At 41.8% G+C, this 21,730-nt stretch overlaps 2 protein-coding genes across 2 annotated transcripts in view; one reads left to right on the forward strand and one right to left on the reverse strand.

Annotated features, from left to right (window-relative positions):
* LOC117524852 (WD repeat, SAM and U-box domain-containing protein 1-like) overlaps nt 1-15,535 on the forward strand; it is a 28,256-nt gene extending 12,721 nt beyond the window's left edge. Inside the window, 3 exon segments of the mRNA XM_034186666.1 lie at nt 7,322-7,498; nt 15,095-15,229; nt 15,314-15,535. Of these exon segments, the coding sequence (XP_034042557.1) occupies nt 7,322-7,498; nt 15,095-15,229; nt 15,314-15,465 (464 nt within the window). The 3' untranslated portion in view covers nt 15,466-15,535.
* Nucleotides 15,536-15,968: 433 nt separating this feature from the next.
* The window catches only part of tanc1b (tetratricopeptide repeat, ankyrin repeat and coiled-coil containing 1b), a 201,748-nt gene continuing 195,986 nt past the window's right edge, over nt 15,969-21,730 (reverse strand). Inside the window, 3 exon segments of the mRNA XM_034186667.1 lie at nt 15,969-18,398; nt 18,507-18,607; nt 20,522-20,668. Of these exon segments, the coding sequence (XP_034042558.1) occupies nt 16,943-18,398; nt 18,507-18,607; nt 20,522-20,668 (1,704 nt within the window). The 3' untranslated portion in view covers nt 15,969-16,942.

Below are 21,730 nucleotides of genomic sequence, written 5' to 3' on the forward strand. Positions count from 1 at the left end.
ATAATTTCTGCTTCCATTAAATTAGCATCTGTAGTTGACTTTAATTTATTGATTGGAAGAATATTAAAGGGCTTGCAGGGTATATGAAATTATATTGTTGAGTCTAATTTACTTTTGCAAGCAGCAGTGCCATTTTCATTTTTATAATAATGCTTTGATTTTAATTGCACTGTTCACTGCACTCAGAAGAAACTGCAAATATTACCATAGTAATTATAAATACATGACCTCTGGATGACAGTTCTTGGTAGCTCATCACTTTCCCAGTCATTCCTCCAACAAATGCGTCGATGATGTCATCCCCTCCTCCTCTTTATTTATTTAGTTTTAAATTCTGGTCTGTGATTATTATTTTTATTTATTTATTTATTTTAATTTTGTTTGTTTGGTTTATATATTTATTTGGTCTGAAATTTTGATGTAAAAGCTGTCCAAACCTCAGGGGACAGAACGTTCAACATTTATGGCATCAGTCCAGGGTTTCTTTGTTTGTTGTTGTTTTTAACATGTCAGTGTGGACAACATGCTAAGGTAAGAGCGCCTTTATTTGCCTGCACTTGTGACACAATTATTTCATTTTTTGGTGTTGTAAAATTCTTCTGTTTTTATGAACTTATCATAACCAGCATCTTTCACCTTCGTTCTGCACAGGATGTCCTTGACCAGTGAAATAGATGTGCAGCAATATGCAGATTGCAGCCCACGTGCATTCACCTGTCAGTTTAGAATGATTGTGATTAACAAACACACAGTGGTGACAACACAATTGCTTGTATGCATGAGTCATGAATCCGGCTGTGACTTTGTGCATGCACTCATTTTATGTGGAGAGCAAGAACATTTCTGAGCACATATTAGTGAATGAGGCCCATTGTTCTGTCCTTAAAAAATTTGTACTGCAGCTCAGAGTCACACTCCATTGTTATAGGACACTGTTATTGTTCTGTTCCTTAAAAGTTGTACTGCAGCTCAGAGTCACACCCCATTGTTATAGGAGACTGTTATTGTTCTGTTCCTTAAAAGTTGTACCGCAGCTCAGGGTCATACTGCAGAGTTATGGGAGACTGTTATTGTTCTGTTCCTTAAAAGTTGTACTGCAGCTCAGAGTAACACTCCATTGTTATAGGGGACTGTTATTGTTCTGTTCCTTAAAAGTTATACTGCAGCTCAGAGTCACACTCCATTGTTATAGGGGACTGTTATTGTTCTGTTCCTTAAAAGTTGTACTGCAGCTCAGAGTCACACTCCATTGTTATAGGGGACTGTTATTGTTCTGTTCCTTAAAAGTTGTACTGCAGCTCAGAGTAACACTCCATTGTTATAGGGGACTGTTATTGTTCTGTTCCTTAAAAGTTGTACTGCAGCTCAGAGTAACACTCCATTGTTATAGGGGACTGTTATTGTTCTGTTCCTTAAAAGTTGTACTGCAGCTCAGGGTCATACTGCAGAGTTATAGGAGACAGTGTTATTGTTCTGCCCCTTAAAAGTCAAGCGACAGTTTTCAAATTGCTGTTGTTTAAACACTACTTGATTAAATTTTGTGTTGAACAAGGTTTGACTTGCAGTGATGAAACCTTTTTTTTCTTGATGTGGAACGGTTAATGCTGATAGTTTTAATCAAACTTCATTAACGTAACAGCATATACAAATGATAACCGCAGTTAGTATTTTCTTGAATACAATCTGTTGACAGGACCCAAACATTATAAATAACGGTGCACTCACTCCATATCTGGAAATCCCATCACTTCCAGGAAACCTTCGTTGTTGGACTTGGTGCAGCACAAGACGTAATAATTAAAACATCACATGAGTTCAGACGATGTGGCTTGTTGGCTGATCTGCATCAGCTGCTGTGTTTGTGTTCATTCATCATCACACGCACAAATTATTAAGTTAATTCACATTAGCAGCACTCAGTCAGCTGGTGTCCATTCATGCGTGTCCATTTAATATGCTTTTACACTCAATACTGGTTTCAAGTGCTGCCATGACAGCCACGGAAATGCCCTCTTTCTAATGTGATTCAAGCTTTAGCGAACCTGTTTGTTTAGTTGAACACGGGGTGGGATTGAGTCTGGTGGCACAAACCGCACTGTTGCTCTAAAAGAACAGAACCATTTCAATCAAAATTACCTACCTGAACATTTTTGTTCTAAATTATCAATCACTTGAAAGAAGGCCGTACAAATTCTGCACCAGTTCAGAGACTACATCAGTGGTGGGCACTGTTCCGCTAACTGCTAACAGTGTTAATTTTGACAAGAAATTTTAATTTAGTTTTAGTCTTTTCACTAAAATTCTTTTAAATTTTAGTCTAGTTTGAGTCATTCAATTTGGATAAATTTTAGTCTAATTTTACTAGACTAAAATAGGAAGCAATTTTTGTTGACTAAATCAATCACCACTGTGGGTTAATAAAAAAGAAAAAAGTTAAGACTTGTGCTTTCATTTTAACATTACAGTTAAAAAATGTATTTTCTTCAAAGCAAGTTAGATGACGTGACATAATTTTATGCTGGGTCAGTGTGTAAATAATGATAGCGTGTTCATGCATTATCAGTGTAAAAATATATACAGTTAATCAGTGTTTTTCACTTGTACGAGTATTCATTTCCGTATTTTACACAAATTAACATGTTCACATTAGCATAACCCAACGTGACCACAGTGATGCAGATATTTACCAGCCCACCAGACAGTACATTTCAGTTCATCACATTTATTACTAATATGTGAGCACACTGTAGTCAATATACAATTATATATACGTATAATGCCTTAGCGATTTTACCTTTGAGAATATCTCAAGGTGGTTGTTCTGTAGATGTCTCTTTAGATTTGTCGTGTTCTTGCCGCGGATTACTGCGTCGCATGCTTTACACTTTGTCTTGTTCTCTTTGTCCTCGAATATGAAATGGGCCCATAAATCTTCCATTCTTTTTCTGCCGGCCGTGGACATTTTGTCGCTTTTTCTTTCGTGTCTCGTTGTTTTCTCATAGTCTCTTGACTCTCTTCAACTACCTCCGTTGTCTTCCCATGTGTGGTCGAAACAGTGGCTTACTTCCTGTTACTGGTTAATAAGCTAAGCTCTGATTGGTTCTCCTCTCGTCTGCTCCCACCTCTTCTATCTGTTGAGTGGTTGTTTTGCCTTTTCTCCCATCTTACCATGATCTTAACTGTCTACTGATTGGATTTCCGTCTCGTCTTTTTTTTGTTGACGTGAATATAAATTAATTTATAGTTATCATCTCAAAAAAAGAGTTTTATTTTCGTTTTCGTTCAGTTTTCGTCCGCAAAAATATATCTATGACGAAAAAAAAAGAAAATATTTCGTCAACGAAATTAACACTGACCGTGGGCGATACCAGGGATTTTGGTATGGATCCGATACCAAGTAAATACAGGCCCAGTATCACCGATATTGATACTGATACTTTTTTATATTTAAGCCTCATAGATAAAAAGGATCCAAAAGACCTAGGATAGAATTTTGCAAAACATTGTACGTGACAACAGAATACTTTATTATCACAATCAACATTTTTGTTTAAAAAAAAATCACTCAATAAAACTTAAAATCTGCTGAGGTAGAGGGCTGACAAACCACAATACAAGGGTGCGCTGCTCCGTGTTGTGTGACAGCGCAGAGCTGCTCTTACAGACAGAGAGTAGACTTTGATGAATCTGCGTGCGCAGCAGTCAGTGCGTGCGGGAGAGAAAAAAGCTTGAGTATCGATCTTTTTACACAAGGATCGTTCAATATCAATAACAGAGTTGGTATCGATATTATTAATATCAGGATTGATCCGCCCATCTCTACTATTCGAGTGGGGACATGTGCGAAGCTGTGTGTTGCTGTTGTGTGTAATGGCCATAAATCACGCTACAGTATTTTTGGGACACAGCAGTAGTTTCCCAGTAGTGATCCCAGCTTTGCCTTTTTTATTTCAACCAGCACCTGATTGGCTGAACCCGCATGGTAAATGATAAATGGACTGCATTTATATAGCACTCAAAGTGCTTTACAATAATGCCTCACATTCACCACGATGTCAGGGTGCTGCCACACAAGGTGCTCACTACACACCTGGAGCAACTAGAGGATTGAAGAACTTGCCCAAAGGCCCTTAGTGATTTTCCGGTCAGGTTGGGATTTGAACCAAGGATCCTCTGGTCTCAAGCCCAATAGCTTAACCACTAGACATCACCTCCCCTACTTGATTTAGTGGATCTCAGGGCAGCTCAGGTAGAAGTAGAAAATGAGAAGCACTAAGCTGCTAAAAAAAACAGATTACCGAGGGATGTGTTGTTGGCAGAGGGGTTTGAGTGAAGACGGTTCAGAAAAAAACTGTTTCCTGTCAGTCTGCAACAGTTCTGACTAATAATGTCCTAACTCGCCAAAAGTCACTGCAACAAAAAAGAAACACTTTTAAAATAATTTCCTGCACAACAAACAGGACGCCGTGTTTGTCTGCCGGAGTTGACCATCGTCTGAAATCTGACATTTGAACTTAATACCCAACGAGTGCCATGATGACACTGTGCTACAGTGAGATGGTTTTATGAGCTCGTCTTCAGCTGTTCACGCGAAAAGAAACGGTTAATATATGACTGGAGATGACGACGACGATGAAGAGCGCCACATGTGTGCTTCTGCCCGAGTAATTAAACGAGCTGCGGTCTGAGAGTAGCCCGCTCCCTGGCAAGACTCCGTGAGGTTTTGGTGTCGTTGGCAGAGTCTTTCCATGACTCAGCGTGCAGACTGGTCGACTCCACACTCAACGTCGGTCTGCGGAGAGGAGGTGCTGCTGCTCCTCTCAGTCTGCATTCAGGCACAATCAGTGAGACATCCAGTGACTTCGAGCGTCCACCGAGTGTGATTAGGATGGGATTAAAACAAAAAGAAGTCACTGCACACCTTCACAACTTTACGTTATAACTTTTGTTACTGAAGACCATCAAATATGGACATCAGGTATTGCGAAGACTTTGCGTCCGTCTGTCTGTGCTCAGACAGTCCCATTACTGCCAGAGTCCTCAAATTCACAGGGAACGTTCTGGGGCTCAGACCTTGGACAAGTTCAAAGATGGCTAACCTTGACCTATGTTAAGAGGTTAAAAAGTCACATTCTGTTCCTATTTTTATAGTATGATCTTACGGACATTAGTGTGATGACATCACGTCCTCGCGTCACTAGCTGCTAACTTTGCTTTTGGCTAAATGTAACACCTTTATCATATATTATGTAAAAGCTAGCATGAACTAAACACTTGTAAAACTGGAAACACTGTTTTTGTAACCTGATAACACCTGTGGGGTGATTTACAAGACATCTAACAGATGTTAGCATGGTGACACCACTTCCTGGTCTAGCTAGCTGCTAGCCGCTTCATTTATGTTTAAATATAATTTTTGTCATATATTACATAAAAATTAGTGAGAAATAAACACTTCTACAACTGGAAACACTGTTTTTGTAACCTGATAACACCTCTGAAGTGATTTAGAAGACATTTCGTGGACGTTAGCATGCATGCTAATGTCTGCTAACTCAAAGCTAACTTCCGCTCTTATTTAAAGCTTATAAACGAATTGTAAGACAATAGGACAATGCTTAATGTAAATAGCAATAAATTTATAATTATATATATATATATATATATAATTATAAATTTATTGCTATAAATAATGCTATAAAATACACTTTGCACTGGGATACCAATTAAACAACTGCAAATTATAAAGAAGACAATGCTCATTCGGCGAGGGCATTTTAGCATTGCGTTATATTTTTTATGTTACAGCTACAGTATGCAGGATAAGATCAGAGACGAATGGGAAAGGGCACCCTCACAGAGGCCGCCATGTTGCTACAGTAGCCCAGAAGGGACATACTCACTGCCCCTTTTGCATTGTGCAGCATGGCCAGAAGAGTGAAGAAGAAGAAAAAAAAAGGGGAATCAGTGGTTACGTCCTTTTTTACACTGTCTTCTTGCTCGTGCAGGATAACCAGGTTACGAACTGTCATCTTTGTGAAAAGCAGAATCGTACATATTGCTTATCACAACAGAAGGCAAAGGAGCACAAATTCCCATCGCCAAAGAACCAAAAACGTGAAGGTGAACAAAATCGTGGCACACAGCAGCATATTGCAATCTGCAACCTCACCACTAGATGACACCAAACCCTACACAGGGGAGCTGTTGGGCTTGAGAGTTCCAGAAATGGCAGAAGTGGACATCATTTTGTTCTGTGACTCTATTTTTGTCCTAAAACCTGAAGAGGGTGGGACTTGTAGGTGCACCGTTTGATGATTATAACCGAGTTTATGTTTTTGCCTGCCCCCAGCCAGACTCCAGGTAAGCCCTTTCAACATGGCAACTCAATCACAGGTGTGTTTTCAAAAGGAATTATAGCAAAAGTCACCAAACACAATGAGACAGGTTAAAGGAACGTGCACCCCAAATAATTCCTGGAAGCCAGTAAATAAGATAACAGCGTCACGTGGAGAAAACCATGAATGGGTTGAGAATTTAGTTTTGGAACTCTGCGGAGGTTTCAACCCAAATATGTGGCTGAGAAAAAAAAAAAACCTCTGGAAAATGATTGTGATGGGAAACATGAGGTGTCGTAAACAATTGGAATGTTTATCTCAGGCGTGTGAGACAAATAAGAGCTGACTGTCAGCGAGCAGCAAGAAATGACGTCACCTGGGTTTTAATATTTGGAGTTTCCATGTGGATGAAAACTAAATGTTTTATTTTGTCTGGGAATCTGGACAAAAGTAAATTCCGCTGCTAGAACCAGCGTTCCCACAGATCCTTAAGAAGTCTTAAAAGTTCATCCAAAAATAAGGCCTTAATTGGTATTAAAATGTCTTAAATCAGTCTTTCAGATGTCTTAAAAATGCTGCGATATGGGAAGAAGGATTTTATTCATGTTCTCTTCTGACATTGCAAATAAAAATATCAAAATGCAGTACCTACTTTATGCAATTCATTTTCACAACACTGACCAAAGTGAGATAGAACCAACACATTGCTCACAACGCTTAGAGAAACACTTTCAACTAACAACCTAACGTACGTGACGACACATGGAAGTATTCATTTAATGTAAATTGGCTTTTCAAAGAATCTTTTGCAGTGTGGCTTAAACCAACATTTTGCATGTTTCAGTACATATTTGTGCTTGATTGTCCCGAAGCCTCAGCAGTTTCCCCATTTTTGGTTGTTGTAACGTTGGTCTTAAATCTTTATGATTAAATTGAGCTGTAGGAACCCTATACAACTGTGTGTGTGTGTGTGTGTCATGCAGGAAATACACTGCCGCGTCACTCCATGCTTCTGATTGCTGATTGGTCGGAGGACGACGTGCAGACGTGGCTGCGTGAGCAAGGACTGGATGAGCTTGTCAGCATCTTCAAATCCAATAACATTGATGGAGCCGAGCTCAGTGAGCTGACCAAGGAAACTGCAGCCGAACTGGGAATTGGTAAGAATGATGAAATATGAGTGTGGAACACAAGCATGCATTATTTGAACATCTACGAGGTCTGTTAGAAAAGTATCCGACCTTTTTATTTTTTTCAAAAACCATATGGATTTGAATCACGTGTGATTGCATCAGCCAAGCTTGAACCTTCATGCGTATGCGTGAGTTTTGTCACGCCTGTCGGTTGCGTCATTCGCCTGTGAGCAGGTTTTGTGTGAGCAGTGGTCCACCCCTCATCGGAGTTTTATTGCGAATAAATGTCTGAACGATTTGGAGCTTTGCTGCATCAATTTTTTCCAGAAACTGTGAGAGACCTCCAGGTGGTAAGCCATTCAGAAAATTCAAATGGCTTTGAGGGACGATTTTATGGGGATTACACAGATTAAGGAGTGCTCCAGCCGGTTTAAAGACCGCCCACAGCTGCTGAGAGCACGCCGCGCTCCGAGCGCCGATCGACATGCTCAAACCCCGCTGAAACCAGATCATTTCCAACGTGAAGGCTTTGTTGATCCGGGACATCATCTGACTTACACAAAAATGGCAGGAGACGTGGACATCAGTACTTTTTCGGCACATTCCACTGTTACAGTTTTTTTCATGGAAAGAAAAGCGGACGGATGCGCCACCGTGTTGCTCACGGCGCAGCACAAAACCACCTCCATGTTGGTCTCACAGGACGGCTTTGAGATGGCTGTCGGTGGGTTTTCAGTCGTGTGACTAACCGAGAAATTGCGGATTAGCCTGGACATGCCAGAACATGTCCTGTGAGGCTTCATCACGGCGTTGCTTTGCGCCATGCGGCACCGCTGCGACGCGCGGAATTCCTTGGCTCATCTTTCCATGCCAAAAACTCCTGTAACAGTGGAATGTGCCATTCATTTCCAAACTGTGTTTTATCCGGGACGTCCTCTGACTAGCACAGGAATTGCGGAAGACGTGGACATCAGCACTTTTTCGGCACATTGAGACAGACGTGCGGAGGAATTCCGCGCGTCGCAGTGGAGCCGCATGGCGCAAAGCAACACCGTGATGAAGCCTCACAGGACATGTTCTGGCATGTCCAGGCTCATCCACAATTTCTCGGTTAGTCACATGACTGAAAATCCACAGTGGACACTGAAACAGGAAATGCTAGATGTTGAGTCAACATTGAATCCAGAAACTCTAAAGTCAGAGGCAGCTCGCACCTTGACAGCACATGAGGTCAGTCAGTGACTATTTAATGTATAAATTGCAAGGTTTTTTTAGCCATGCTAATGCTCCCCAGAAATGAGATGGTGAGGACCTTCCACGCAAATGAAGAAAAATGCTTAAAATGGCAGTGAGTTAAGAGGGCCATAGTTGGGGGGTCTGGGGGCTTTTTAGCCATGCAGTTGCTGAAAAAAGTCTGAAGGATCTAAATGACATTATGACATGCTGAAGAGCGTCGCTCGTTCATGTCCGCGACCTATACATATTATTAAAAGACTGCATGTGTGTGTGATTTTATTTAGTAAGTTCAATTTAAGTACATACTATAATTGTAAATACATTACAAATACATGGATGACACAAGAAAGTGAAAACACATATTTCCATTGTGGTCCATTTAAAAATCAAATGACAAAAAAGAAGTAAAAATAAAATGATTAGTAATAATAAGTAGTAGTAATAATAATAATAATACTATGTGTATATGATAACAAGAACCTAAACAATTTATGAATACAGTAAGACAGCAAATTAACATTTTAAAAAGTTATGTAATTAACAGGAAAAAAGGGTTGAGTTCTTCTTATAAAAACTGTTGAAGTCTAAGGTTCTAAAAACATTCTGGACTCACAGACCATTCCGACTCATTATACAAACTTTGCACAATTTATTACCACCCTTGAAAAATGATGGCTACCTATTTTATAAACATTACCCACTCTTGAGCCACACATGTGATGCAATGTTACGCTGATGACACACTGCTTGTCAATGCAGGTGAAGTCTGTCATATTAGGAACACAGATGCTTAATCCAACTACAGTAAAACAAAACAAGCTGGATATCTACAAATTCATGAATGTTCTGCTTATAATTTCAGAAATGATTGCCAAAGTCATGAAGTTGTAAAAAAAAAAAAAACAACTTGATTTTTGATTGGTTAGCTAGCAGTTGGTGTCATCTGATCACCCATTGTTAGCATGACCATATAAACTAAGTTCAAACTAGTCTGTCATTAGTCAAATGTGCCATGTTATTGTAACAGTGTATCATTTGTGGTATGCTCCAAATTTGGTATCCCAAATGCTATCATGCCACAATGCTAGCTTTTCATTCCTGTTGATGTGCAATAGGGTTTACAGTTTTTGTCTTTAATAATACTAAATAGATGTGCACCCTGTTGTGTCAGCATGGATTTCATTCCAGGAACAAGAGATGTGATAAGAGCTGTGGCCTGCCGACTTCTTTTTCAGCTTTGGGTAGATCTGTACATTAATGAAAAGCCTGTCAAGTTTTTACAGAGAGGAGATGATCTCATCATGGTTTCAAGAAAAGGAACAATTTAAAACACTTAAGGAGTTGACTGACGTTAAGCGCACAATGCCCTTTGATGATGCCTCACCAGTTCACTCACACACACTGACTGGGTGCTGCCATGCATGGTGCTAAACTGTGGGATTTAGAACCTTGCTTAAGGGTGCCTTAGTGATTATCTTGTCATCTTGGGGAACTGAACCTTCGACCCTCTGGTCACAAGCCCACTTCTCCAACCTTTACATTCAAATGTGAGGATTTTTTTGCTTATCTGTGGTTTTATTGCTCCTGTTTTTATTTATTTATTTTTGAAGTGTCAAAGAAAAAAAATTGATAGCCAGCAATAATTATGATTGTTTCTTAAGGTTTTAATTTATTTCTTCTAAACATCGAGATACAGAATTGAGAACTATATTCTTCTTTTTTGCTTTAATGAGGACGTGGTGACCTGAAGGTCAGCCAAGTGGCCTTATGCCCAGAGGGTTGTAAGATCAGTCCTCTGACCAGAGGGATGATTGTGGTCAGAAAAGATGCTGACTAAAATGTCAAAACAATGCCAAATAGCTTCTGGTATGCTGCCATCTACAAGATCACTGTGCGAGTGGATGAATGCACGGGACTCAGCAGAAAGTGCTTTGAGCATCTGATTTCTGATGGAAAGGTGATGCAGAAATAGGTATTTGAATACGCTGTAGACATTATGAACTAATCTGACCTCAACCTTTATTCAAATGATTGGCCTTTGGCTGACGTTACCAGGGCGATTCTGGGGTCCAGCTCAGTGTGTGTTAGTTTGGCCCAAATCGTGTTGAAAATCAAATTCCTTGATATTTGCTAAACCTTCATTTTCTCACCAAAATTAACAGAACTCAGCAAAAGGACCTGGGAGGAGTCAGGCAACAAACAGGCAGACAGAGACAGGCAGACACGACCTTTGTCCCAATGACTGACCTTCACTTGGCAAATCTAGAGCCCACCTCCATATGTGCGCCAAGTGTGAAGGAAAACTTCAGTTTTAACATTTGACCTCTGTGACATTGAACAAAACAAGCCCTTTAAGGGCAGTTCAGGGCTCAAGTGAAAATCAGTCCAAGGACCCGGGAAGAGTAGGTGAACAAAAAGACCAAAAAAAAAAAAACAAACAAACCAAGATATAGAAAAACATGAATTCTTTTACACTGATTTAGGATTTACACGTGTAAATGTTTTCTCTAAAAAAAAATTTAAGTAAATGCACAGACTTGGAGGGTTTTTTTCTGTCTATGCTTTCTAGGGTTACAGTTTCAAACCCGTGATTCATATTTACGTTTCTTCACAGACGGGCCACATAATGCCCACTGACGCTGTATTTACTCTAATTACGGCCATTTTGGTGTCAGCCGACTGTAATGTGTAACTGTCTGCACAGTCGCACCCGTAATCACAATGAGGACGCGCGCTTTTGGCTGCTGTTCCACCAACTGTAATTGGACGGCAGGAGACACAGGAATGCCACATTCCAGTCAGACGATCGTCTCTTTAGTGCGTCTGGCATGGAGGACACGTCTCATCATTACGGCAGAATGAGGAACGGGGATGTGACATTAGATTCCTGCTCACGTTACGCGATGAAATATTCATGAATCTTTGAGTAAAGGGAGAAGAAAAATCCTGTGATATAATTCAGTGCGTCTCTGCAGGAGGCTTGACCAGAATGCAGTTTTCTTGCAGCATCTCATCAAATGATCAAAATGTAAAAGAAACGCTGCAGTGCCCACGACGCGTGCTTCTGATGAAACTTATGGTAAACCAAGTATTACTACTTAAAGCTGTAAAATGCAGGGTTTTTTCCACCCTAATTGGACCATTTGGAGGATTTAAAGTTTGATATTTTATCAGTAGCACGTCTCGCTGCTGCTGCAGAATCCAAACTTTGTTTGTGTGAAGCTGCAGCTGTTACCGTTTCTGACGGGCCTTTGTGGAGCTGCAGTGTCAGAGAACTTCAAACCGCAGAGTGTACTGCAGTATTTTTTAAGAAGCTGCCCTCAGCAGGAATAACTGATTACAAAAATCTGTTCCGTTTATCAAAGCAGGAGGCTGATTGTCACATAATTGGTGAAAATCTCACATTAGGACGCACAAATGAGGAAAGTCGCTGCAGCTGCTCTGCCTGTGTACGACTGGGAATCAAACAGCAGTGCTTCAGTACACGCCAAAGTGGTTCTGTACTCTATATTTGCTATCACACATTACTGATTGTTCACCAGTTTCAACCTGGAAGGGTCCCCCAAACTGCTGATTACTGACAGTTCTCGATGCAGTGCTGCCTGAGGGATCGGAGGTCTCGGGTGTTTATTTTCAGGCTGGCCTAGATTCCATGAGTCATTTAATGATAATATAACTAAGGCAAAGCCTTGGACTTAACATCAATTGTATGTGTTACACCATAGTTTAAAACTGCTTGGGTATATAAAAGGTCTTGAGACAAAGGTACTTTAAATAGACTGACAAGATTTGCTAATGATAAGCCATTGTAGGCTTTAATGGTACATACATGTGGGTTTATTAAAGGCATTCATGAAAATATCATTAGTAAGTAGAATATCAAGAACAGAAACTTCTGTATTCTTGAGATCGATAGATTTATTGAATGATCAATGTAATTTATAGAAGTAAATAGTATGTTTATGTTGCCGACCTTAAGGAGTGAAGCCCCTCACCATGTCATTTAGATCCTGCAGACTTTTTTGCAGTAAAATAGTTCTGGGGAGCATTAGCATGGATAAAACCCTTCAGCTTCCACAATTTTAAGCAATTTTCTTTACTTGTCTCTTACATGCCTGGAAGCCCCTCAACATCTCACCATGTCATATAGGCACCTCAGACTTTTGAATTAAAACCCTTCAACATCTGTATTGGAATGGGCGGGGACACTGGCGATCACAACTTGATCGCAACAAAACTCAAATCAGTTTGATTCAGATAAATAAATTGGCAGGAAACATGGCCTCGAATAAGATATTCTTAATTCTGTATGTTCACACTTGTGCGAATATTCTTCCTGTGATTTAAAGAATATCACAGATTCTCTATCAATTTTGATGTTGTCGCAGATGACAGAAATATGAGTGGCGAGTTAAGTGGCCAATTTCAATCAATCGACATCTATCTATCTATACAGCAAGATGCGTCATTGTATGTGGCTCACATATATCTCTGTCAGATTGGCCTCAGCTTTCGGTTATGGCTTGCGCATGGCACAATGATGTGCATCCTTTATTATGAAAATTTTTGAGATTCATTTTCAGAACCTTTATTTTGAAGTCATCATTATTGGCACAAGACAATGTCACCCGCCAGCTTCACAAAGATAGTCAACAAAGATGAGTCACTCTCTGCCTTAAACAAATGCCTCTCTCTAACGCGTTCATGGGGAGAGATGAAAAAATAAAATAAAATAAATAAATAATACACAAACACCCTGAGAGATATGAAAGCCACAGACACACAGACACTTCTTACTTTAGTATCACAAAGCGGAATGTTCTAACACGCTAGCATTGACAAAGATGAGTCACTCTGCCTTAAACAGATGCCTATCTCTAACGTGTTCACGGGGTAGAGACGGGAAAAATAAAGAAATACAGTAAATGATACATAAACAGTCAGAGATATGCGACACACAGACACACACACACAATGTCACAGCACCACTAGGTATTAAAAGCCAGCTTAATTTTTTGTTGTTGTTGTTGCTTAAATTTAAATTGCTTGGGCACTACGCACTACTTACTTTGAAATCCGAGACGTGTTTTCGGTTAGTCGCACATCCAGGTACTTCACCAGTGACTGATCTGATGCAGAAGCAAACCGGAAGTGACGCCGCGACAATAGGGTGGTGGATACTGATTGATGCAGAAGCGACGTCGCCATGACAGGGTACTCATGGTGGATAAAACAGATGGTATGGCATAGCGGCCACATTCAAAATGGCAGCGCTCATAAGTTCTTCTAGAGGTCCTCATGGACGATGACTTGGATGGCCCAGGATTTTTTTTTCCGGCCTTCAGCCTCACTCTTATTCAGTATTATACACTGTAGGAGAAATATGAAAAGCCCTTCAAATCTTTCTTTGAGGAATATTGTTTTTAAACATTTCAATAATTTTTCTGGTGCTCCAATGCCCGTCTTTGCTCCTCAAAGACACCACCTTTTGTGGACACGGTTTTTGTATCAAATGATGTTGATGTCACCTCTTTGAAATAACTATTATTTAAATTTGTGCTTCATTACGAGCCCTCCCAACATTTTTGTGTGCGTATGTCTGCTCTTGGCCTGTTTTTTTCTGTCCACCCAAGGTGTATCTTTTCCATTTGCCCTAGCAACAGAGAAACTGGATTATAAACAGTTAAAGAATATAACTGTGAACCCATTGTGCTAACAATGGCATAAAAAAGGCTGATCATCAGTACAAAGGACAAGGGTTTAAGTTTAGGATTAATGGCTTCCTTGTATTTTAATTTTTAATACTTTCATTCTTAAGCATGATTTTTTTTTTGTCCCTGGTTTTGAGATTTCTGTCTTATTTTGGTAAACAAAACTTTTACGTATCGAAGTATACTTGACAAGAATAAAAGTTCTTCATAACCATTTCATCTCTTTGTGGTGATGAAACGTGTCTGAGAGCACATTCACAGTTTGAAGTTTCTCTCAGCGGGGAAAGATGAGCAGCTATTTTCTTTGAAGCATCTCGAGTTTTATTCTTGAGCGGAACAATGAGAAACTGCAGTCCCTCGGAGGAGCCGGCGTAGTTGTAAAGCAGTCATCACCCTCACCGTCAGAACAGATGGGCCGAGTAGCTTTCCGCATTTATTCCTGTGCGACATCTGAGAGGACAAAGACGTTCTGACGAGTGTCTGTCGCCTTGTGGGTTGATTCTCCCTGAGACAGTGGAGCTGAGCCGCTCCGTGGAACGTGACTTTAGAATTGGTTTTTGTGGAATAAAAGAAGCAGAGATGATTAATTAACAGTTAACTGTTGGATTAAAAGTTGAAGAAGCACTGAGTGATAATTGTCCAGCTCTTAACCGTGAAGTGTGTACTGATTTAACAGATTCTCTGGGCCTCCGTGGTCGACTCCTAAGGAAAGTCAAGGCCCTGAAGGTGGAACATACTGGCTCAGAGACCCCAGATGAGTTTTTGTGCCCAATAACCAGAGAGCTCATGAAGGATCCCGTTATTGCTGCAGGTGAGACAGCCAGAGTGTCCATACTTCATTTTGTATGGTGTTGCACATGTGTTTATACCTCAGAATACTGCCTATACTCCACAGATGGTTTTTCCTATGAGCAAAAGTCCATAGAGAACTGGATCAGGGCCAAGAACAAAACCAGTCCCATGACGAACCTGCCTCTGCAGACAACCCTCATCACCCCCAACAGATCTTTGAAGATGGCCATCTCAAGGTGGAAGTCCAGCCAGTAGTTAACAGCTGGTGTCAGCACAAATGAACCCAAACCCATTCCTAAACAATTACACAGCAATTCTGCGTACATCTGTCAAAGATGGAATTTAAGTATCTTTTGGAAGTCATCTTGTAGTTTAATTTTGTTGACATTCTTTGGAACGTGCATCACATTTCATAATAGTATTTCTTTTTGAAGCTGCCAACAGAGCCGTCCATGCATGGGGGTTGTTAGGTTAGCTAGTTACTCTGTTCATCACTGGTGTAACTCGTTTTTATGTAACTGTACTTTTGGCAAAAGCGGGCATAGAACCAGTGAATTCTCAGCAAACGATACCATGTAGAAAATCTGTCTGATTTGTGTTTTGGTAATTGATGTCAAAATGACTTTACGCTTCTCAGCAGATAGTTTTTAAAAGAAAAAAGAAAATTCTGCTTCATGATTACATTGAATTTGTAAGAACAAAGCTCCTCTTTGGAAGCATGTGTGTGTTTTTGAATAAAAGTCAGCAGAGCTGTAATGTTTGCGACAGACGGTCTTTATTTCTCTCTCCCATGGTGGCAGTAATGTTCTATAGCAGTATGTGATCACAGCTAATAAAGCTCACAATACTGAAAACATCGCAACAGTTGCATTAAAATAGAGCGGACGGCACTGTGCCCCGAGACTGCTTTTATTCAATCCACCCCCCCACCCTTTAAACTCTGTAATATAACATGCGCTTAAACTCAATATTGTTGAGAATCATAAAATGTCTCATTAGCTGTGCAAAAATAACTATATAAAATATATTGCTTTAACAATTAACCAAGCCGTCGGCACTGTAAATAAATTAGACAGCAACAACAAGCAGATCATGTTAATGGTGATTTATAGAATGTACAAATGTATTTAACAAATGTTTTTTTCTTCTTCTTCTTGTTCCTTTAACACCATTTGAATAACACTGCATGAGAGTCAAAATACACACGAGTCTGACCTGCTGGAAACACTGAACACAGAAGAGACGCAAAAGTACGTATTTACAGTAACAGGAGCATCTACATCCTTTGGAAAACACAGGAATGCCCGTGCTTCAGACGTCCTCTCAGCACCATGGATGGAATGAACACTGATGAGACCCCGCCCCCTTCACTCATTCAGAACAGTCCCAAAAAAGACAACGCAGTAACTGAACATATGGTTGAAGCACTTGAACGGACTAACTGGGTATAAAGTGCTCGCTGTGTGGCTGATAGCGAATGTACAAACGTGCCCAAGCTCTCTCTTCAGTGCGACGTCTCCAGCTTGGCTGAATGACGGAGGGCGTGTCATCACGTAACAGAAACTGACGGCCACAACCAGTATGTTTAAAGGAGAGAAATTGCACACTGTTCTTCTTACAAGGCTTAAAAGTGGAACTTCTTTTAAAACCCGGGGACGGGTTTTACAAAAAAAAAAAAAATCTCCTTCAACTGTAGTTTTTTTTTTTGCCAGCGTGTGCGCTGAATAAATATCTACACGTTTGATTCTATAAATGATCGCTTTGGTTTCATCGAAGCTACGTGAAGGGCGGGATTATCTCGACCCAAGCTGGGCTGCTTGGGTTTACTGTCCATGAACGTGTGCGGCAGAGCCAGAGATGGCTTCGACTCTTTGTAACAGTTGGCAGCTTGGCAGAACTTCTCCGCAAATTCCTTAGCGTGCATCCCGTTTTGGAAGCTGCCAGCTGCCATGGCACCCTGAGGTGTTGGTTTGTGCTGCTCCTGGTAAGTGCTTGCTGCTTTGGCGTAAGGCGGCTCGTAGTCGCCAGGCTGCGGCGCGGCTGACATGCTGTGACACATCAGTCCTTCGGATGAGCTGAGCCAGCTGCGGCCTGCACACTGCGCGCTCTGCTGCTGAATGCGGGCCGTCTTATCAGTCACGCCCATGAAGGGTCGGGGTTTGTACTCGGCTGCAGCGCCGCCCTGCTGGCTGTGTTTCGTCTTGTCAGAGATCTTGAGGCGCACGTCGGGCCCCAGCTTGCCGCTCTCTGACAAGCTGCTGCTGGACGCCAGGCTGCTGGTGGAACTGGACACACGCATGCTGCTGCCCGCTGCACCACACAGCCCGTCCTTTGGCTCGCTGCGGTTCCCGTGGAGTCCAGGACCGGAGCAGGAGAATCCGTCCAGAGGGGAGGCAGAGTGAGCAGGCAGTCTGTCGGACCCCTGGTTCTTGCCGACGCTGTAGGAGGCCTGGTTGCTCTCCTCATAGGCAGCTGCCAGCGACACACGATTCGCATACACAGGCTCATCTGTTGGGGGCGGTAGAGGGCTGATGTCGATACCTGGGCCTGGCTTCAACATGCTTGACATGTGCCGGCTGGGTAAAGGACTGGAGGGAGCGTACTGAGATTTACCCCTCCCTCCTGCCACTCCTCCCCCGGCCTGCATGGAGATCATGTGCTGGTTGGTCTTGACAATCTGGGCTTGCTTAGTTGGCTGCAGGACCAGACCCTGCTGGGTCAGAGCGTCTCGGTGTTCACGTGGGTAGCGATGGGAGGGAAGCCTGCTTGGTCCTGGGGGTGAACTCGCACAGAAATTCTGATGGCCCAGACCGTTGCTTGCAGGGTCAGAGCTCAAGCCTCTGTTGAAGGAATAATTGTTCTTTGGCCAACAGGCCTCAGCTGTCCTGTTGTGCTGCGAGTTGTCGTCCTCCTCCTCCTCTTCCTCTTCCAGGATGTCTCTTTGACCTTCAAAACTCCTGGCCAGGCTGTGCTCTGAGCGCTCCTCGTGCCCCTCCTCCTGGTCAGAGTCGTGGCCTCCTGATGCCTGGAGGCAGGCAGCTGTAGCTCCAACTGGGCCTCCTTTGGTTTGAGAACGCTGCATCTGCTTACATTCCTCCTCAACTCGGGCCAGCAGGCGACGAATTTCTCGGTTATTGGGACACAATTTGGCAGCTTCATGCAGGTCAGCGAGCGCTGCCGTGAACTGCCTGTGGATGGTGGACTTTGTTACCAGGTGCCACATACACAACAGATTCACTACCAAAAAAATAAATACATACTGTGAGATCAGCCTGGAGCTGTGATAAACAGTTTACCTGCTGCTCCTCTTAGCTCGTGCACGAGCGTAGTAGGCTTCGTAGGATTTGGGTTTCAGCTCCAGCGCTTTTGTTGCAAACTCCTCAGCCATCCCAAAATCCTAAAAAAACATAGAAATTATTAACACTGATCAATCATTGAGACCATGCTGCTGTTATACTTTTTTCACCTCTTGTTTAGCAGGTTGGGTTGAATGTTTGCAGGGTTGGATGGGTTGGGAATGAATTTCGGTTTGTGGTCTGGCATTGGTGCAATCGTTAACTGACTGGTGCAGCCAGGACTCTGGTCGTCACCTCTGGGTTAACCTTTTCGGGTCATCAATTCAAAGGTGTAGGTTTGGACGTGCTGACCGTAGTGTGTTGTCTACTGCCTCCTGGCCAGTATTTTATCACCGGTTGTCTCCGTTTCAAGTGCACGAAGAGTGAAGTTTGCCACACGCAAACTTCTTGCCACACTTGCCAACAGCAATTTTGTAATGCGTGTGTTTGTGGTGATTCGGGTGGCCGGTGCTACAAGCGCCTCTAAACACCACAAACACACCATTTGTGTAAGAGTGGATGTGAGTCCATTTTTTTAAATGGAGAAAAATGCAATTTATAATAGGAAATGAAAGGAAAACAGAAAAAGCACTTAATTCCATAAGAAGTAAGTTCTGTGTGTTAACTGACTTGCTCACTGGTGCTCATGCTTATCTCTAGATTTCGTAGCATGAAGCAGATGAGAGTCTATGACTCCCTTTGAATGGGACACTAGTCGGATGCAGGTTACTGCACCAGCCAAAGCCAACACCCATTAACAGCTGGGACAAGGACACAGATACAGTAGGTAGCACAAGCAGGATTCAAACCCAAGTCTACAGATTGACAGGCAGCTACCTGATCTACTACAGAATTCCATAAATAAAATGAAAATTGGATGTTGAAATTCTTTAATATTTTGCGCACTGATTGTTCCCTAAGCAGACAGGTGCATGTTGGCCTCAACTAAAATTTGGTGGTTTTGGACTTGCAGGGTTTTGCATCTGAACTCTTCATGTAGCTGCTAAAATTTCTTTTACTGCATGTTCTGACTATTTTTTTTGCGTGTGTTTCATTAGTATGGACAAAGCAGATGATCACCCCTCTGAGTCTGGTCTGCTTTAGGTTTCTTCCTATAATCCATCTAATCACTGTCCCCAATGTGCTTACTCATGGGTTGGTTAAGGTTTAAACCTTGCTCATGTGTGGTACCTTGTGGTGGACTTTTGTTGTGATTTGGCGCTGTATAAATAAAATTAACTGAATTGAAGGTTACAGTAAAAACAGCACAAAGTCTTCACTGCGCCAGATAGTAACTCACGGCTGCAGCAGAGCTGGCCAGGATCTCTGTATCACTCCCTCCACCAAGTGATAAAACACCTGGCAACAAGATCCGCTCACGTCTCCTGCTCGTCTGCAGCTTGAAACCACATCAACAGCCGGCTGCTTACAAAACGCTGGTTTTGCTGCCAAGCTGAGGCGTGTGTGTGTAAACAAGCTCTCTCTAGCAAGAACAAAATAATTTACACAGAAACCTCCAGCCAGAGAAAGAAAAGGTTCAAACTCGAGTCAAACTCTGGGAATTAAACAGCATTGATTTGACAAGTCTGACATTTCATTCATCATCACTCACATTAAACATTAACCATTTGAAGCTCTGGCTGAGAGAACAGGCCGGCTGACTGGTGTTTGAAACCGATTCACAATGCGCTTTGATGAACTGCAGCTTTGTGCCGCTGAAAACTAACAAACTTCACATTCTGGAGTCGTTGTGAAATCTTTTTACATTTCCAAACTTGTGGGAATAGTAGTAAGACAAAAAAAAAGTCTATTCTGCACCAAATACCAATTTAATGACGCCCCCTGGTATTCACAACATTGACAAAATATATTGGCGTACTCAAAAGTCTTACTCAAAAGTCTTTAAATGAGCTCGTTGCGACTGCAGCACTGAGTGAGGGGAAAGTGGAGAGGGCTTCTTTTTTTTAGAGGCTTACGTTGGTTTTTCTGCGGCAACGGGAGAGATTGAGGTACAGTGAGACCCTGAGGTCTTTAAACGCCTTCAGGTCCTCGCCAAAGCCTTCTCGAGGAAACTTCCTCAGGGCGTACTGGTACCTCTGGGCTGCTTCTTTCATCTTTCCTTTCTGGAGGACACACAGAGGGCAAACACACAGTTAGGAAGAAGAAAAGAAAAAATCCCCCCCTCATCAATTACACACACTCGACTGCTTTGACCTTTCTGCCGCAAAAGTCGATCTGTTAAATGTCAGGCGTCGATCACGGCTCCGTGTGCAAGCTGTGCTAACCACACGCGTGTGTTTATTTCTGCATTTCCAGAAAAGAAAACAGCCCTGTCGTTTTTATGCTTAACTGAAAAAGACATCGTTAATTGCTTTTCTAAAATTCTCTTTGCAGACCAGAGGCACTTGAAATGTCTCACTAAGACGCTGCATGCTGTAATTAGTATGTCTGTGCAAAGTCAGGCCCACAAGTATTTGGACAGGGAGTGTTTGTGTGGGTTTTCATCTGTGCACCACTACGCTGGAGTTTAAATGAACTGTCAGATTTAATTTAAGGGGTTCAACAAAAATATCACAACCATTCAGGAATTACACAGTCTCCTCGTTTACAAAGCCCACCAGGAAAACTAAATGACAAATATTATTCATAACACAAATAATCACGTTTACAGCCAGTTATTTTCAAGGTGATGGACACATGAATATTTCAAAGTCACTGACTTAATTTTGGAATCTATATCAGTCTTGAAGAAATATGAACTGGTATGGTAGCGCACGGCAAATGTGTTTGGAGCAGGCAGTTCTCAAAAACTGAGTAACTGCAAGAAGGAAACTAGTGAGGGAAGCCACCAAGAATCCCATGGCAAGACAATTCTGAATCAGTTATAGGCTTCTGTGGCTGGTGAGTGGCACAGAAAAGGATTTTCACAGGAGAAAATAAAATCAAATCTAGGCTTGAATTGCAAATGTGCCTCCACACAAATATAACCTGAAGTTTGACATCTTTTTATGAAATTCCTCTGTTTCAATACACCATGAAGATTATATAATTTAAGATATACCTAGTGATGCAACAGACAAAATGTTACATTATGTGCAGTTTCTCCAATCACAGGCACAGAAGTCGGTAACGTCTTTATTATTGTCAGGGGTGTCTTGGTTGCTTCCCTCACTGATTTCCTCCTT

Source organism: Thalassophryne amazonica, chromosome 14, assembly GCF_902500255.1.
Source record: "Thalassophryne amazonica chromosome 14, fThaAma1.1, whole genome shotgun sequence".
NCBI classification, from domain to species: domain Eukaryota; kingdom Metazoa; phylum Chordata; class Actinopteri; order Batrachoidiformes; family Batrachoididae; genus Thalassophryne; species Thalassophryne amazonica.